Genomic DNA, 13912 nt, shown 5'->3' with positions numbered 1-13912 from the left:
GTCCCCGCAACCCCCCCGCACGAGGCGCACCTCCGTCCGCCGGAGCCATCGCAGGCAAATCTGAGCCAGGCCTGCCCAGACCCAGATGGGGCCCAAAACGGCCCAGATCTAGGCCGGGAGAGCGCCGCCACCCCCTCACCACCCGGAGTTGCGTCGTCGCCGGAACCGCCGCTGACCGAGGTGCACTGCAGTGCGCCCACGACGGGGCAGGAAGGGAGCCACCAAATTCCCAAAGTCGGACCCCAGCCGCCACACGGCCGAGCACCCTCCCAAACGCCGCCGCACCGCAGCATGCCGCCGACCGAAGAAAGCGCTGCCACGCCGTCGGACCCCGTGCACGTCTGACACCACCGCCCAGGATGACAGCCCCATGCCCACCACTACCAAGACGGGGAGAGGAGCCCCCCCCCCCCCCCCCCCCCCCCCCCCGCCGCCGCCAGCCACGTGAGGGGCTTTGCTCTGGCGGCTCCGGCCGGCGGCGGGGGTCTTTTGGACCGGTTCGGCAAGCTTACAAGTGCAGAGCACATAAAACTCGCAAGGTAACCACTAACCACCCTAGTTTGAAGGGAACCAAAATCTTCCATGAGTGAAATGTGGCATTAGTCATTAATTTAAATGGTTGCATGCTTTAGGCCATGAACAGGGGAAGTGATTAGGAGTTTGGCACGCAGCCGTGCATGTACGCTGGTGTGTGATTGAGAGAAGACATGGCAGGAAACGTTTTTCGTACGTCTGTACGGATGGGTGACACTGACAGCTCGCCTGGGTGTACTTAGTTTGTTTGCTGTTGGACGCAACACGAAGAAAGCTCGCCCAATTGATGGGGAGGGATTAAGAGGGTGTTTGGTTACATGGACTTATTAATGTAGGGTCTTAAAAAAGTCCTTTTAAGTTTCATCTAAACCAAACAGGAGGGACTTATAGGGACTTAAAGTGGGCATTTGGGACTTACTCCCTCCGTTCCGAATTATTTGTCGCAGGTATGGATGTATCTAGATGTATTTTAGTTTTAGATACATCCATTTCTGCGACGAGTAATTTGGAACGGAGTGAGTATGAAATAAGACTCTCAAGGAGAGTCTTATAGGGACTTATAGTTGTAATATGGTCTTTTAGTCCATGTTAAGTCCCGGGAGCCAAACAGGTAGGGACTTTTAAGGACTTGGGACTTATAAGTTGGGACTAAAAAATGTCTTAGGACTTATGAACCAAACAGGGCCTAAGAGGCTACGCATGGCCAAGCGGGTGTGCATCATCATCTCAAGCGAGTAGAGAAAACCCTACTATTTAATGCACCATACCCCCTGCAAAACCCTACATATAAAGATGATTTTGAGAGCCAAAGTTTTATATACATGGTGCAACACACCAATTCATTTACATCATCGGCATGTCATGGATGCAGTTGGGGAGGTGTGTGTCATGAGCGAGGACGTAGTCGCGCTAGAGCGGGAACAAGAGAAGTGAGGAGGGGAGGCACCATCGAGGAAGGGGGAGAGCGTCCGCACACAAACTCGCCAGAGCGCGACCAGCCTTGCCAGAGAGAGGGAGGGGATGTTTTCGACCGCCTCGGATGATAGCGGGAATATGAGTGAAGGGGGTATCTTTCGGCCCGCCAAAGATGTTTCCAAGACGATTTCCTAGCTTCGGGTTGCCAACATTTCTAAGAACTCCAACAAAAAGGTCTATTTCATGGCAGGCTGTTTTTACCTTTCCCCTCTTGTGAAACTAGTTCATTGATGCACAAAAATTGCTCTGTTATTTCTCAAGTTTTGCCACTTCGCCGCATAATCTTTCAGCTCGGTCGAACTCCCCGTTTAGATGTACGCTCTGTTTTACATGTGTGTTTGTTTCCATTTCGTACTCCGAGGCCTACGGTTGCGGTTGTTACTCTGATCAAAACAAGTGCTCTTGGTAGAAGCCTACTCTGCTCACAGAGGTAATAGAACTGTTCTTGGCTTAATTTTGGGTGTTAACATCAGGGTGAGGAATTTGCTTCATGATTACAATTACTGGACCATTTATTTACCCTGCGCAGCTGAATCCGATGTATAACAAAAAAAAAAACAAATTTTGCCGAGTTTGATAGTTTCCTGTCCTGCCTGGGTAATTGTAAAGTCAAAAGCATCCCATTACACAACTTAACCTTAACAGTTTTACACTCGCTGCAGCTTCGCACAAAACTGGTTCTGATCTGGGACACTGAACGCTGCTCCAAGTACAACATCGTTATAAGTCACAGCTCATGTCACCTTCCATGTTCGCCGCAAAATAACCAACATATGAATTCTACAGATTACCATCAGAAGATAGAGGCAAAATTATCTAAAGTACACCATCATCAACGCCGACCATATTACTGAAGCCGCGCCCGGTGAATCACATTCGCGTCCTTTGCCTGCTACCCCTGTACTCGTCTTCTTCCACCTGTTGCGGAAAGGTGAGAAACAAGTTATGCTCCAGCAGGAAATTGTGCTCGTTCAGACAACCAACCGGACAATGAAATGGTTTTGAAAAGAAAACCTAATATTACACCCCGAAATGCATGCTATGGGAAAAAGCTTCTCCCATGAAGAAATAATCCATAGAACTTTCGACAAGGTAAATAAAGAGGAAAGCATAACACTGATTCCCCATTAGGCCACTACTACTTTATGTGTTGGGCAGCAAATAGTATGTGACAAGGCAATAAGATGTTCTTGACTTTATCTATGCTTGTAGGCGACACGGTCGTGTATCATTGTATCAAGAATATTCGTACTGAAACAATCAATTTACCTCTGTGATAACCTTCGTAGACTTCCGCCCAATCTTTGACCTCGAATCGGAGCCTGGTAACTTGGGCTTCTTTGTTGCTGGCTCATCCAAATCATCATCTTCATCTCCATCATCTGCAATTATTTTATGTTTTTATGGAGGTTAGATTGGCAGTTGGCACTACTATACTGAGTAACCATTTTGTCCAAGAGAATATCTACATAGCAATCGTATTAAATAAATCAGTATGAATTTTCAAGGGCCATAATTCAGAAAAAGTAAAGCTTCTTTACATTATCCAATGAACACAGAAAAAGGAGAAGTATCTCCACAAGTCAGAGCACTCTATAACATGCCCAATTAAAATCAGCAGGAACAAGGGAAATGTTTACCATCTTCATCACCAAAGCCTTCAAAATCTTCCATATCGTCCATGTCACCCATCTCGATATCATCGCCTTCAACATACTCTATCTCACCTTCCTGTATTGGCAAGTAAATCCACAATATATAGGAAAGCTTGTGAGCAGTAAGAACATAACCAAGTTAGCTTAATTCTCATTCTCATACTCAGTACTGTGCTTACTTCTTCCTCTTCTATCTCAGGAGCCAAATCATCCTTTTCCATGTCAAGGATAGTATCAAACTGCTTGAAGGGGAAATTATATATTTCACCATAAACACCTTTCCTCAGACGTTCCTTTAGCTCACTTTCAATACTCTGACCGGTAGAAGGAAGATGTTAGAACATGGCAATGTATAATAGTAAAGTGATAGAGCTTATCAGAAAAAATAACCTTATCTAGTTGAGCAGCCTTTTCAGCTTTGTCCAATCTTCGGAGATCGCGCTGAGTTTTCTTCCTGGGAACTGTCATTATCTTCTCTCTAAAGAGCAAAAGAATATGTTTAGCAGCTTTTTCTGTGTCAAAAATTAACAGTAAAAGTATGGACATCAAGAAGATGAATCACCATGTGACTTTCTTGCACACAAAAAAATGGAATCAGCATGTAACTGAACCTGGTTACATGTTTTTTTTTTTTGCGAATAACCAGGTTACATGTTGATGGCACAAATGTCATACCATCAAGTCAAGTCATCACTAGTCAATTTCTTTGTTTTTTCTGTACTGCCACAAACAGGTTTGCAATCGACATAATATCATTATTAATATTTTGAATGTAGAAAACAACCAATTTGAAGACGTTCGGGCTTTAGTCTTACTAAGCTACGCAGGCCAAGGCACCTGATTGATGGAAGGAAGAAGCTGGAGAGGGGAAAGCATGGAGTGGAGGTGGTGCTGTACCAGCGAGACTGATGAGCAGTGCTGGCAAGGCTGGTTGCTGACCAGAGGGACGTTGATAGCTGCTGCCACGGTGGAGCGGGAGTAGGGGGGGAAACAGGCAAAGGAGCAGGACACCGCCCTTCGGCAAAACAACAATGGAGCAGAAGGATGAAGAGCGAGAGGATGAGGCTGCTGGAGGAAAAGGGACGAGTGCAATGGAGGGGGTGGGGTGCGAGACTGCCATGAGGGGAGGTTTGCCAGTATATGGTCGATGCCTACAAAAATTAAGCAATCTGATGGCAGAGCAGAACACATAGCCAAATATGACATCAAGACCTCAGAAACTGGAACTGTAAACGTTATAAGCTGCAAACTGTAAACTGAAACTAGAACAGTGAGGTGGTCCTGTTCCCTACACAGACCAGGCATTTCTCTTTCTTTTCTGTCCTCTTAGTGCATGGTCTGACTTTGTAGGTCACCATTATTCGCAATTAAGGCCGTCACATCTACCAGGCCCAAAAGCTTGCTCTATCAAGTATGTCGAAGAAGGAAAAGAAATCACACAATTACTGCACGGAATATTTTAGAGTTGGCTATGCGAGGTTTCGGGGCCAAAGGATTTGACAAGATAAGGTTGGATTACGCCAGATTCACATAATGAAACACTGAAGTGATGTGCTGGTGCGGGCTAGTCACCAGAGCTGGAAAGGGTGTCCGCTAACTGAGGTTAAACTGACAAACAAACTTACATTATCTCGCAACCGACGTTTGCTAAAGTGAGCCACACAAAATAATACACAGGGTAAACCTTAACAAAGAGGATCTACCGGTAAGTTTGTGTGCTCAACATGTAACAACCTTAGCATAACTAATAAGCCTTGTCACATGATCATTGCTGATGACCCTAATTTATGTCCTCTGTGAGGATCTCGAAAGTTTTTCTTTTGTAGATTCTATCTCCTCTTTAACGATCTCGAACGTACTTTCTTTTTTACATTCTACCATTTTGGGAAACCATATAAGAAAAGCAAACAGAACAGTGCCACCCAGATAAAATTGAACAGGAATCAATATATCCACATTTACTACTATCAGGTCACACCCAGAATTCAGGAGCAAATAACTGTCACGAACTGTATGTTGTGAGTGTGCGTAAAAACACCATAAGTGCTTACCTCACTTTAAGTTGGAGTCTCCTCATTCTTATCCGATACTGAGTCATTTTTGTCAGACGCTGTTTGATCTTGTGCACAAGTAGCTTGGGCCAAAATTCCTACATAATGAAACAAAAAGGGTGTCATAGTTAAGGATAACTAGACTCGTCTTCAGATGGAGTAACAAAGGACAGCATCTAGAGATGCATACGAGATGCTTGTTGATGATTTCCATTGCCTTCTCATAGTTCCTGGGTAGTTTGACTCTCTCCCATAGTTTTTTTGGCAGATGAGCTCTTTCAGCAGTTTTCATGTATAAGTAGAATACACCTGCATGAGCGATCAAAGTTAAAAAGAAGAACAACAGCATCACCAAGAGTTTCTGATGATAAGCATAACTCCCTACGAAAAAGAAGCAAGAGCAGAGCGACTAAAGCATGCAGACCACGATATTTAAAGCAGCGGCTAGCTGAAGCATCCAGCAGTTAAAGCCGCTCTCGCCTCTGCAAACCACGACGACTATTGCTTGTAAAACAGCAATGTTTTGACATCACACAGGTGATGACGCATGTAAGGGGTAGCTGCTTCAATCAACATGTTTGTGATGTAAAGGCACACAATTTGCATATCAAAAAGGTTCTTTTCTTAATCATGCAACGGTGACTCCTTTAATGTCTCTATAGAACTCAAGCTCTGCTGAGTCCATGCTCTACTGTTATAATTCATACATAAAGAACCTATATTATAATTATAATATAATATGAGTTCTGTGATTAATCGTTTGCTATGTCAGTATCTGTACGTGTTTATTAAATGTATAAGGTATAAAACCCCTCTTTCTCTAATTTAGAATTAGAAGGAATTCCACTAACAACACAACGTAATTAACTCGATTCGTTAGAACAGCTTCCATTGAGTCTTACACCTAATTCCATCAGTACAGTAAGTGACTCGCTGAACACTTAACTGAATCTACCATGTCAGCGTTCACAACAAAGGCAATGGAAAGAGCTACGTATATGAATGGGAAATTAGTTGTGGTGGAAAGAGAAAAATGGAACATACTGACTGCCCAAGTATCTATTGTGACTGAACTCTCGTTGGGGCCAACTGAATCAGGCAAAACCGGTTGCTAATTAGAAGGAGAAGGAGAAGAGAAATATGCATACCGTCGTGGTCCCGGATGGTGGCGTAGCGGCTGTTGGCGAGCGGGCACGAGCTCCGGTTGCATATGCCGGTGGCGTTGTAGGGGTTCCGGCAGAATATCCCCGTCTCGATCCTGAGAACAAAAAAAAGCAGAGACCTTTTTCGTCAGTCCCGGAGAGAGAGCGCCGGGAAGGGGAACGGAGGCGGCGGGTGGGCGCTCACTTGGCCATGAAGCTGCAGTGGTTGTGGCGGATGCAGTGCCATATCACGTCGTCGCTCATCTCGTCCCCGCGGGCAGGGTGGGGAAACCAACCAAGAACGGCGGCGGCGGGCCGACGGCGCGGTCGGGGAGGCCGGCGGAGCGGCGAGGCGGGGCGGGGAGGTGGAGTGGCGGAGGCGGGGTGAGCGAGGGCGGCGGCGTGAGAGGCGGCGCGGTCGGAGGGGGGGAGTTTGATGGGTTTAGGGCGGCGGGAGGGGTGGGGAGGGGATGGGGGTTCAGTAGAGCGGCGGCGGCGAGGGTTGGAGCAGGCGGAGGACGCGCCCGTGGGCTGTTGGGCTTTATTTTCTCGGTTCTGCTGGGCTTTATTATTTTAAGCCGCTGAATTTCAAATCCCTCATTAAAAAAAACTCGTTGCTAGGCAGAGTCAGACGCAAGTTCAATCAAGGCTTCCGGGACGCTGTTGACGTATGTGGACAGGCTGCGAAGTGATGTCTCAACTCTCAAGCACAGGTCCAAATCACGCAGAAATGAAAATTAATGACAGGTTGATTCAGCTGTACAGGCGCGAGGAGCTTCTGTGGCGGCAAAGGTCACGTGTCGAGTGGCTATCGGCAGGGGCGATCGAAACACGCATCTTTCTCCATCTCCGGGCGTCAATTCGCCGACGGTAAAACCTGGTCAAGGCGCTGCAGAAACATGACGGGCAGCTCACGGAGGACCGCACCGAGATGCAGCGGCTGGCGTTTGGAGTTTTATAACACCATGTACACATCGGAAGGGGTTCAGGGAGTGGACGAAGTGCTTGCTCATGTTCCTGCCAAAGTTACAGCAACGATGAATGAAGTTTTGATGGCTCCATACGAGGAGGAAGAGGTAAAAGGGACGCTTTTACATATGTTCCCCGCCAAGGCTGCTGGGCCTGATGGATTTCCCGCTCACTTCATGCAGCGTTATTGGTACATTTGTGGTGTTGCTGTCACCAGGGCGGTACTCGGCATCGTTAGGGGGGAGGAGAACCCGGAGTGCATTAACAACACTATGTTGGTACTAATCCCAAGGTATCAAATCCCACTTTGTTGTCTCAGTTTAGACCTAACAGTTTGTGCAATGTGTTTTATAAGATAGCTTCAAAGGTGCTAGCAAACTGGTTCGAGGTGATCCTTCCAAATATCATATCTGAGGAACAGTCGGCGCTTGTTCCAGGGAGGCTTATAACTGACAGCATAATCTCAGCCTACAAGTGTTTGCATTTTATGAAGAGGAGCAAGTCGAAGGATAATACTTTTTGTGCTCTCAGGTTGGACATGATGAAAACTTACGACCGAGTAGAATGGAGTTACCTAAAAGCAATTATGGAAAAACTAGGTCTTGCGGCACCATGGATATCAGTAATTATGAAGTGAGTTTAGTGTCTTTCTCTATTTTTTCTAATGGATGCGGGTTAGGGGAGTTCAAGCCCACACATGGTATTCAACAGGGAGATTCTATCTCTCCATATCTTTTTCTATTGGCAGCAGATGGCCTTTCGTGCCTAGTAAAGTCTCAAAACCTGTCATCCTAGCTCATCAGCATTAAGGTGGCACCTTCAGCCCCGTCGGCGAACCACCTTTTTATTTGTGGATGATAGACTGCTATTTTTTAGGACAAGTGTAAATGGAGCAGAAGAGATGTCAAACCTATTGGATATGTATTTGCAGGGCATCTGGTCAGAGAATTGACAAAAAAGTCATCAATATTTTCAGTAAGGAATGCCCACAGTTTGTGAAGGACGCGGTTAAGGGATACCTGCGGGTCCCTAGTGAATATTTGAGTGATAAATATTTGGGAACGCCTCCCGACATGGGACATTCAAAGAGAGGAACCTTCAAATATTGAGTGACAGTGTCTGGGATAAGGTGAAAGGTTGGAAAGGCAAAACATAATCAACAGGAGGGAAGGATGTTCTTATCAAATTGGTTGCCCGGGCAATTCCAATATATTCCATGTCTTACTTTAAACTTCCTAGGGGTCTATGCCATCATATTAATTCTAGCATTCGCAAGTTCTGGTGGGGTTGCAACCAAGGACAGCGAAAACCAGCATGAGTGTCATGGGAGGTTATGAAAAGACCGAAGTACTTGGGGGGGGGGGGGGGGGGCTTTAGAGACCTAGAGCTATCAACCTAGCCTTGCTAGCAAGGCGGGCATGGAGAATCTTACAGGAACCGTCATCCTTGAGTGCCAGAATTCTCAAGGCCTCATATTTCCCCAATGGTAGTATCCTTGATGCTGAACTTGGAAGCCGGCCATCGCAAGTGTGGCGCGCAGTTTTAGAAGGAAGATACATTATGAAGCAAGGAATTATCCGCAGAATAGGTAGTGGCCAATACTGATATTTGGGCGGAGAATTGGATACCAAAGAGTTCATCACTTCGACCGATTATATCTCTAGTCCTTGACCCGCCAACAAAAGTATCTGAATTGCTGGATCTACCGATGGCTACTTGGAACATGGACTTGGTTCGTTCGGTCTTCATTCCTTTTTGACGCAGATGAGACTTTAAAGATTCTAGTGTGCACAAGAAATACAACTGCTTTCTGGGCTTGACATCCGCATAAAAAAGGCCGCTTTACTGTCAGTTTCACATATAAGTTTATGATCAAAACAAAAATTCAGATAGAAAACTGGTTAGAAGGGAGGAGTGGATCATCCGAAATGCAAAGGAAGAGAAATCCTGGACTTCACTTTGGAGTTTATCAGTGCCATAAAAAATCAGAGTTTTCCTGTGGAGACCACTCCCTGTCGACTATGGATGTGTTGCACAGAAGAAACATGACACAAGAGAAAATGTGTCACAAGGATGACAGTGACTCTACGGTCGATTGGTGCTCGCATTTTTTTGGATTTGTTCCAGGACTTTTGGCGATGTGTATTCAGTGGGGAGATCTTTTCGTCAACTACAAAGACGTCTGCGGCGACTTCGTCAATCCCAAGAAGGTGATGTGTCGCTTCACTCTCTGGGAGGTGCTCATATAGGTAAGGCATGCGTGCGTGCGTTGGATGTACTCCCTCATTTCCGGTTTATAAGGCTCAATTCAAAAATCTCACCAACCAAGGTAGATGGTGAGTGGTGGAATATTTTTTGTAGTTTGCAAAAACACCCAATTAATGCTCTTGTTTTCCTAAAAAAGTATGTTTACCAATGCATTAATTGCAATGCATGCATGCATAAATTACATGCATTGGTCAATTTTCTCGTAATACTTGCATGCAATGATTTAATGCACCTTGGAATCTGAATATGTGATGGGAAACAACCAAATTGAGCCTTATAAAATGGAAAAACTAAAATTTTAAGATAAGCCCTATAAACCGGAAAGGAGGGAAAAACTGAGGGCAAACAGTTGCAGCCTGTGCAAGTTTCAATGCAATTGAATGGAGAGCATGTGCAGAGTCATGGATGTAATTTTCGATATTTATTTCGATGCTAGTAGTAGTTACTAGTATAAGATTCGAACTAATAATCGAGAAGAACTATAGAAGTGAGGCTTTGCTGCAGCGTTAGCCAGATCGATCGAGCTGCATTCGAAACAAGAAAAGAAAAAAGGTAGCTCGTTCGAGCCATGGCCATGGCCGAGCTCATTGAGCCAGTAGTATTTCCTCCTCTCTACCCACTCCTCCTTCCTCTGCTCGTCATCGTCCCCTTGCTCTACCTGGTCCGGTCGTCGCCGCGTCAGAACAGAGGAACCCAACGGCGGCTGCCGCCGTCGCCGTGGGCGCTCCCCGTCATCGGCCACCTCCACCATCTCGCCGGCGCGCTCCCGCACCGCGCCATGCGGGACCTGTCGCGCCGCCACGGCCCGCTCATGCTGCTCCGGCTCTGCGAGCTGCGCATCGTCGTCGCCTCCTCCGCGGGCGCCGCGCGGGAGATGCTGAGGACCCACGACCTCGCGTTCGCCGGCCGCCCCATGACGCCCACGGGGAGGGTCCTCCTCGGGGACAGCCTCGGCGTCATCGCCGCGCCCTACGGCCGCGCGTGGCGGCAGCTCCGCGTGATCTGCACCCTCGAGCTCCTCACCGCCCGCCGCGTCCGCTCCTTTGCCCCCGTGCGCGCGGAGGAGGTCGGCCGGCTGCTCCGCTCCCTGGCGCCGGAGCCGGGCTCGGCTCCGGCAGCGGTGAACCTGAGCGAGAGGATCGCCGCGTGCGTGGCGGACTCGGCGGTGCGCGCCATCGTCGGCAGCCGGTTCGCGAACCGTGGCGCGTTCCTGCGGCTGCTGGAGCGGAGGATGAAGCTCGTGCCGGCCAAGTGCCTGCCGGACCTCTTCCCGTCGTCACGGCTGGCGATGCTTGTCAGCTCGATGCCGCGCCGGATTAGGAGGGAGCGCCGCGAGATGATGGAGTTCGTCGACGCCATCGTCCGCGAGCACCAGCAGAACAGGGTGGCCGCCGGCGACGACGAGGACCTGCTCGATGTCCTCCTCAGGGTCCAAAGCGAGGGCGAGCTCGATCCTCCCCTCACCGACGACGACGTCAAGACCGTTATCATCGTGAGCTCATCTCTTCTTCCCACCACGTAGCAGCTACTCTACTGACTTTCTCTCTGTTTTCGGACAGGACATGTTCATGGCGGGCAGCGAGACGTCGGCGACGTTGCTGCAGTGGGCGATGGCGGAGCTCGTGAAGAACCCGGGAGCGATGCGCAAGGCGCAGGAGGAGGTCCGGCGGGAGGTGTCCGGGCGCGTCACGGAGGACGTCCTGGGGAGCCTCGGCTACCTGGGCCTGGTCATCAAGGAGACGCTCCGGCTGCACCCTCCGGCGACGCTGATCCTGCGCGAGTGCCGGGCCGCGTGCCGGGTGCTGGGGTTCGACGTGCCGGCGGGGGCGATGGTGCTGGTGAACGCGTGGGCCGTCGGCCGGGACGCGGGCAGCTGGGGCGCCGACGCCGAGGAGTTCCGGCCGGAGCGGTTCGACGGCAGCGGCGTGGACTTCAGGGGCACGGACTTCGAGTACATCCCGTTCGGCGCCGGGCGGCGGATGTGCCCAGGGGTGGCGTTCGGGCTGGCCAACGTGGAGCTCGCGCTCGCCAGCCTCCTGCACCACTTCGACTGGGAGCTGCCGGAGCCCGGGGAGGAGCTGGACATGGCCGAGGCCATGGGACTCACCACGCGGCGGCGCTCCGATCTCCTCCTTGTTCCCAAGCTCCGCGTGCCTCTGCCTTGTTGAGTTGTTAACGAGGAGACTAAAGCAAAGCCAGCATATTGCTACAAAACGGTTCTCAAGGAGTACGTACTATCAAGCAGGATCTGTACATGTCTAAGCCATCTTCAATGCGGGCCCTTAAATCGCCGGATTAAGGAAGTCATCCAACACAAGCCGATATCGATCAGCTCACCAATCCAGATGAATCCTATTTGGCGCTGCAGGCACCCGTTAATGTGTATTCCTTAAATCACCCGACCACGCAAGCCATCCAACACAAGCCGGTATTGGTCCGCCGAGCGGTCCAGGCAAATCCTATTTGGCGCCTAAATCATCCGACCACGGAAGCCATCCAACATAAGCGTCCGTTAATGTGTATTCCTTAAATCGCCCGACCACGAAAGCCATCAAACACAAGCCGGTATCGGTCCGCCGAGCGGTTCAGGCAAATCCTATTTTGGCCTAAATCACCCGACCACGGAAGCCATCCAACATAAGCCGGTATCGGTCCGCCGAGCGGTTTAGGGTCAGACGAATCCTATTTGACGTTGCAGGCGCCCGTTAATGTGTATTATGCAAACACAAAAAACGTCCAGAATCTGGGTTCCGAACCCATAACCACGCGTGGTGAGGGCTTCGTTCCAACCACTAGGCCTCGCCTCGCTAGTTGACTGAATGTTTTCTTTTTCTCTCATTCTTTAGTATGTTTTTTTTTACTTTTTTCCTATCCTTTTCTATTTCTTCTTTCTGTTGTTAATGCGTGCTTTTTAAAAATTTGTAAACCTTTTTTCTAAGTTGATCATTTTTTAAAAAATTTGATGAACTCTTTTCAACTTTATGAATATTTTTAAAATTTCATGAGTTCTTTTTTTCAAAATCTCTGATTTATTTTCAACTTTATTCGTTGACGATAGTCAGACGGGGGTAAATAGGAAGTTAGAGTTATGTAGACAAACCTTGGAATCGAAAGGGTTTAGGCTTAGTAGAACTAAAACCGAGTACATGATGTGCGGTTTCAGTACTACTAGGTGTGAGGAGGAGGAGGTTAGCCTTGATGGCCGGGTGGTACCTCGGAAGGACACCTTTCGGTATTTGGGGTCAATGTTGCAGGAGGATGGGGGTATTGATGAAGATGTGAACCATCGAATCAAAGCTGGATGGATGAAGTGGCGCCAAGCTTCTGGCATTCTCTGTGACAAGAGAGTGCCACAAAAGCTAAAAGGCAAGTTCTACAGGACGGCGGTTCGACCCGCAATGTTGTATGGCGCGGAGTGTTGGCCGACTAAAAGGCGACATGTTCAATAGTTAGGTGTGGCGGAGATGCGTATGTTGAGATGGATGTGTGGCCACACGAGGAAGGATCGAGTCCGGAATGATGATATACGAGATAGAGTTGGGGTAGCACCAATTGAGGAGAAGCTTGTCCAACATCGTCTGAGATGGTTTGGGCATATTCAGCGCAGGCCTCCAGAAGCTCCAGTGCATAGCGGACGGCCAAAGCGTGCGGAGAATGTCAAGAGAGGGCGGGGTAGACCGAATTTGACATGGGAGGAGTCCGTTAAGAGAGACCTGAAGGATTGGAGTATCACCAAAGAGCTAGCTATGGACAGGGGTGCGTGGAAGCTTGCTATCCATGTGCCAGAGCCATGAGTTGGTTGCGAGATCTTATGGGTTTCACCTCTAGCCTACCCCAACTTGTTTGGGACTAAAGGCTTTGTAGTTGTTGTTCTGATTTTTTTTTCAAATTCGATGAACTTTTTTCAAAATCTATGAACTATTTTTCTAATTCGATGAACCCTTTTTAAAATCCGATGATGAACTTCTTTCAATTTCATGAATTTTTTGAATTCGTCTACTTTTTTAATACATGAACTTTTTCTAATTCGTGATGTTTTTTTAAATTTGTGGACATTGAAATTTTGTTCACGTTTATGTTTGAAAAGAAATCATGTTTTTCTAAATAGTGTGGCTACTGTTTTGTTCTTCAGATGTAATGTTTTTCTAAATAGCCTGGCTGCTGTTTTGTTCTTCAGCATTAAGGCGTTGTGGCACAAGTGGTCAGCCGACCGCGCGCTGATCTAAATGGCACCGGTTCGATTTCTCCCGATAGCCATTTTTTGGTGTTTTTTCACGCTATTCAATACTTTTTGCGCTGTTGTTCATGGGCCGGCCCA

General features: G+C 48.2%; 2 protein-coding genes across 2 annotated transcripts; one reads left to right on the top strand and one right to left on the bottom strand.

Moving 5' to 3' along the window:
• Window positions 1–2110: 2110 nt before the first annotated feature.
• Window positions 2111–6895, bottom strand: LOC109732612 (uncharacterized). Its single transcript, XM_020291798.4, has 9 exons — window positions 6563–6895; window positions 6364–6473; window positions 5406–5524; window positions 5216–5313; window positions 3555–3642; window positions 3344–3478; window positions 3150–3240; window positions 2779–2891; window positions 2111–2427 (listed from the first exon to the last, which is right to left on the bottom strand). The coding sequence occupies exons 1-9, from the start codon at window positions 6619–6621 to the stop codon at window positions 2380–2382; spliced, it is 861 nt and encodes a 286-aa protein (XP_020147387.1). The 5' UTR covers window positions 6622–6895; the 3' UTR covers window positions 2111–2379.
• Window positions 6896–10067: 3172 nt separating this feature from the next.
• Window positions 10068–11847, top strand: LOC109732613 (desmethyl-deoxy-podophyllotoxin synthase). Its single transcript, XM_020291799.4, has 2 exons — window positions 10068–11086; window positions 11154–11847. The coding sequence occupies exons 1-2, from the start codon at window positions 10163–10165 to the stop codon at window positions 11760–11762; spliced, it is 1533 nt and encodes a 510-aa protein (XP_020147388.1). The 5' UTR covers window positions 10068–10162; the 3' UTR covers window positions 11763–11847.
• Window positions 11848–13912: the final 2065 nt, after the last annotated feature.

The sequence above is a fragment of the Aegilops tauschii genome, chromosome 7 (assembly GCF_002575655.3).
Source record: "Aegilops tauschii subsp. strangulata cultivar AL8/78 chromosome 7, Aet v6.0, whole genome shotgun sequence".
NCBI lineage: Eukaryota > Viridiplantae > Streptophyta > Magnoliopsida > Poales > Poaceae > Aegilops > Aegilops tauschii.
The sequence above is the reverse complement of the archived record's forward strand: the minus strand, read 5'-3'. Positions and strand labels throughout refer to the sequence as shown.

Excerpts from the sequence above, each read along its gene's own strand:
- LOC109732612 (XM_020291798.4), bottom strand. The coding sequence starts at position 6,621 with ATGAGCGACGACGTGATATGGCACTGCATCCGCCACAACCACTGCAGC. Across the intron at positions 2,892-3,149 it reads AGGCTTTGGTGATGAAGATG|ATGATGGAGATGAAGATGAT; the intron begins GTAAACATTTCC and ends AAATAATTGCAG. Across the intron at positions 2,428-2,778 it reads CTACGAAGGTTATCACAGAG|GTGGAAGAAGACGAGTACAG; the intron begins GTAAATTGATTG and ends TTTCCGCAACAG.
- LOC109732613 (XM_020291799.4), top strand. The coding sequence starts at position 10,163 with ATGGCCATGGCCGAGCTCATTGAGCCAGTAGTATTTCCTCCTCTCTAC. Across the intron at positions 11,087-11,153 it reads ACGTCAAGACCGTTATCATC|GACATGTTCATGGCGGGCAG; the intron begins GTGAGCTCATCT and ends GTTTTCGGACAG.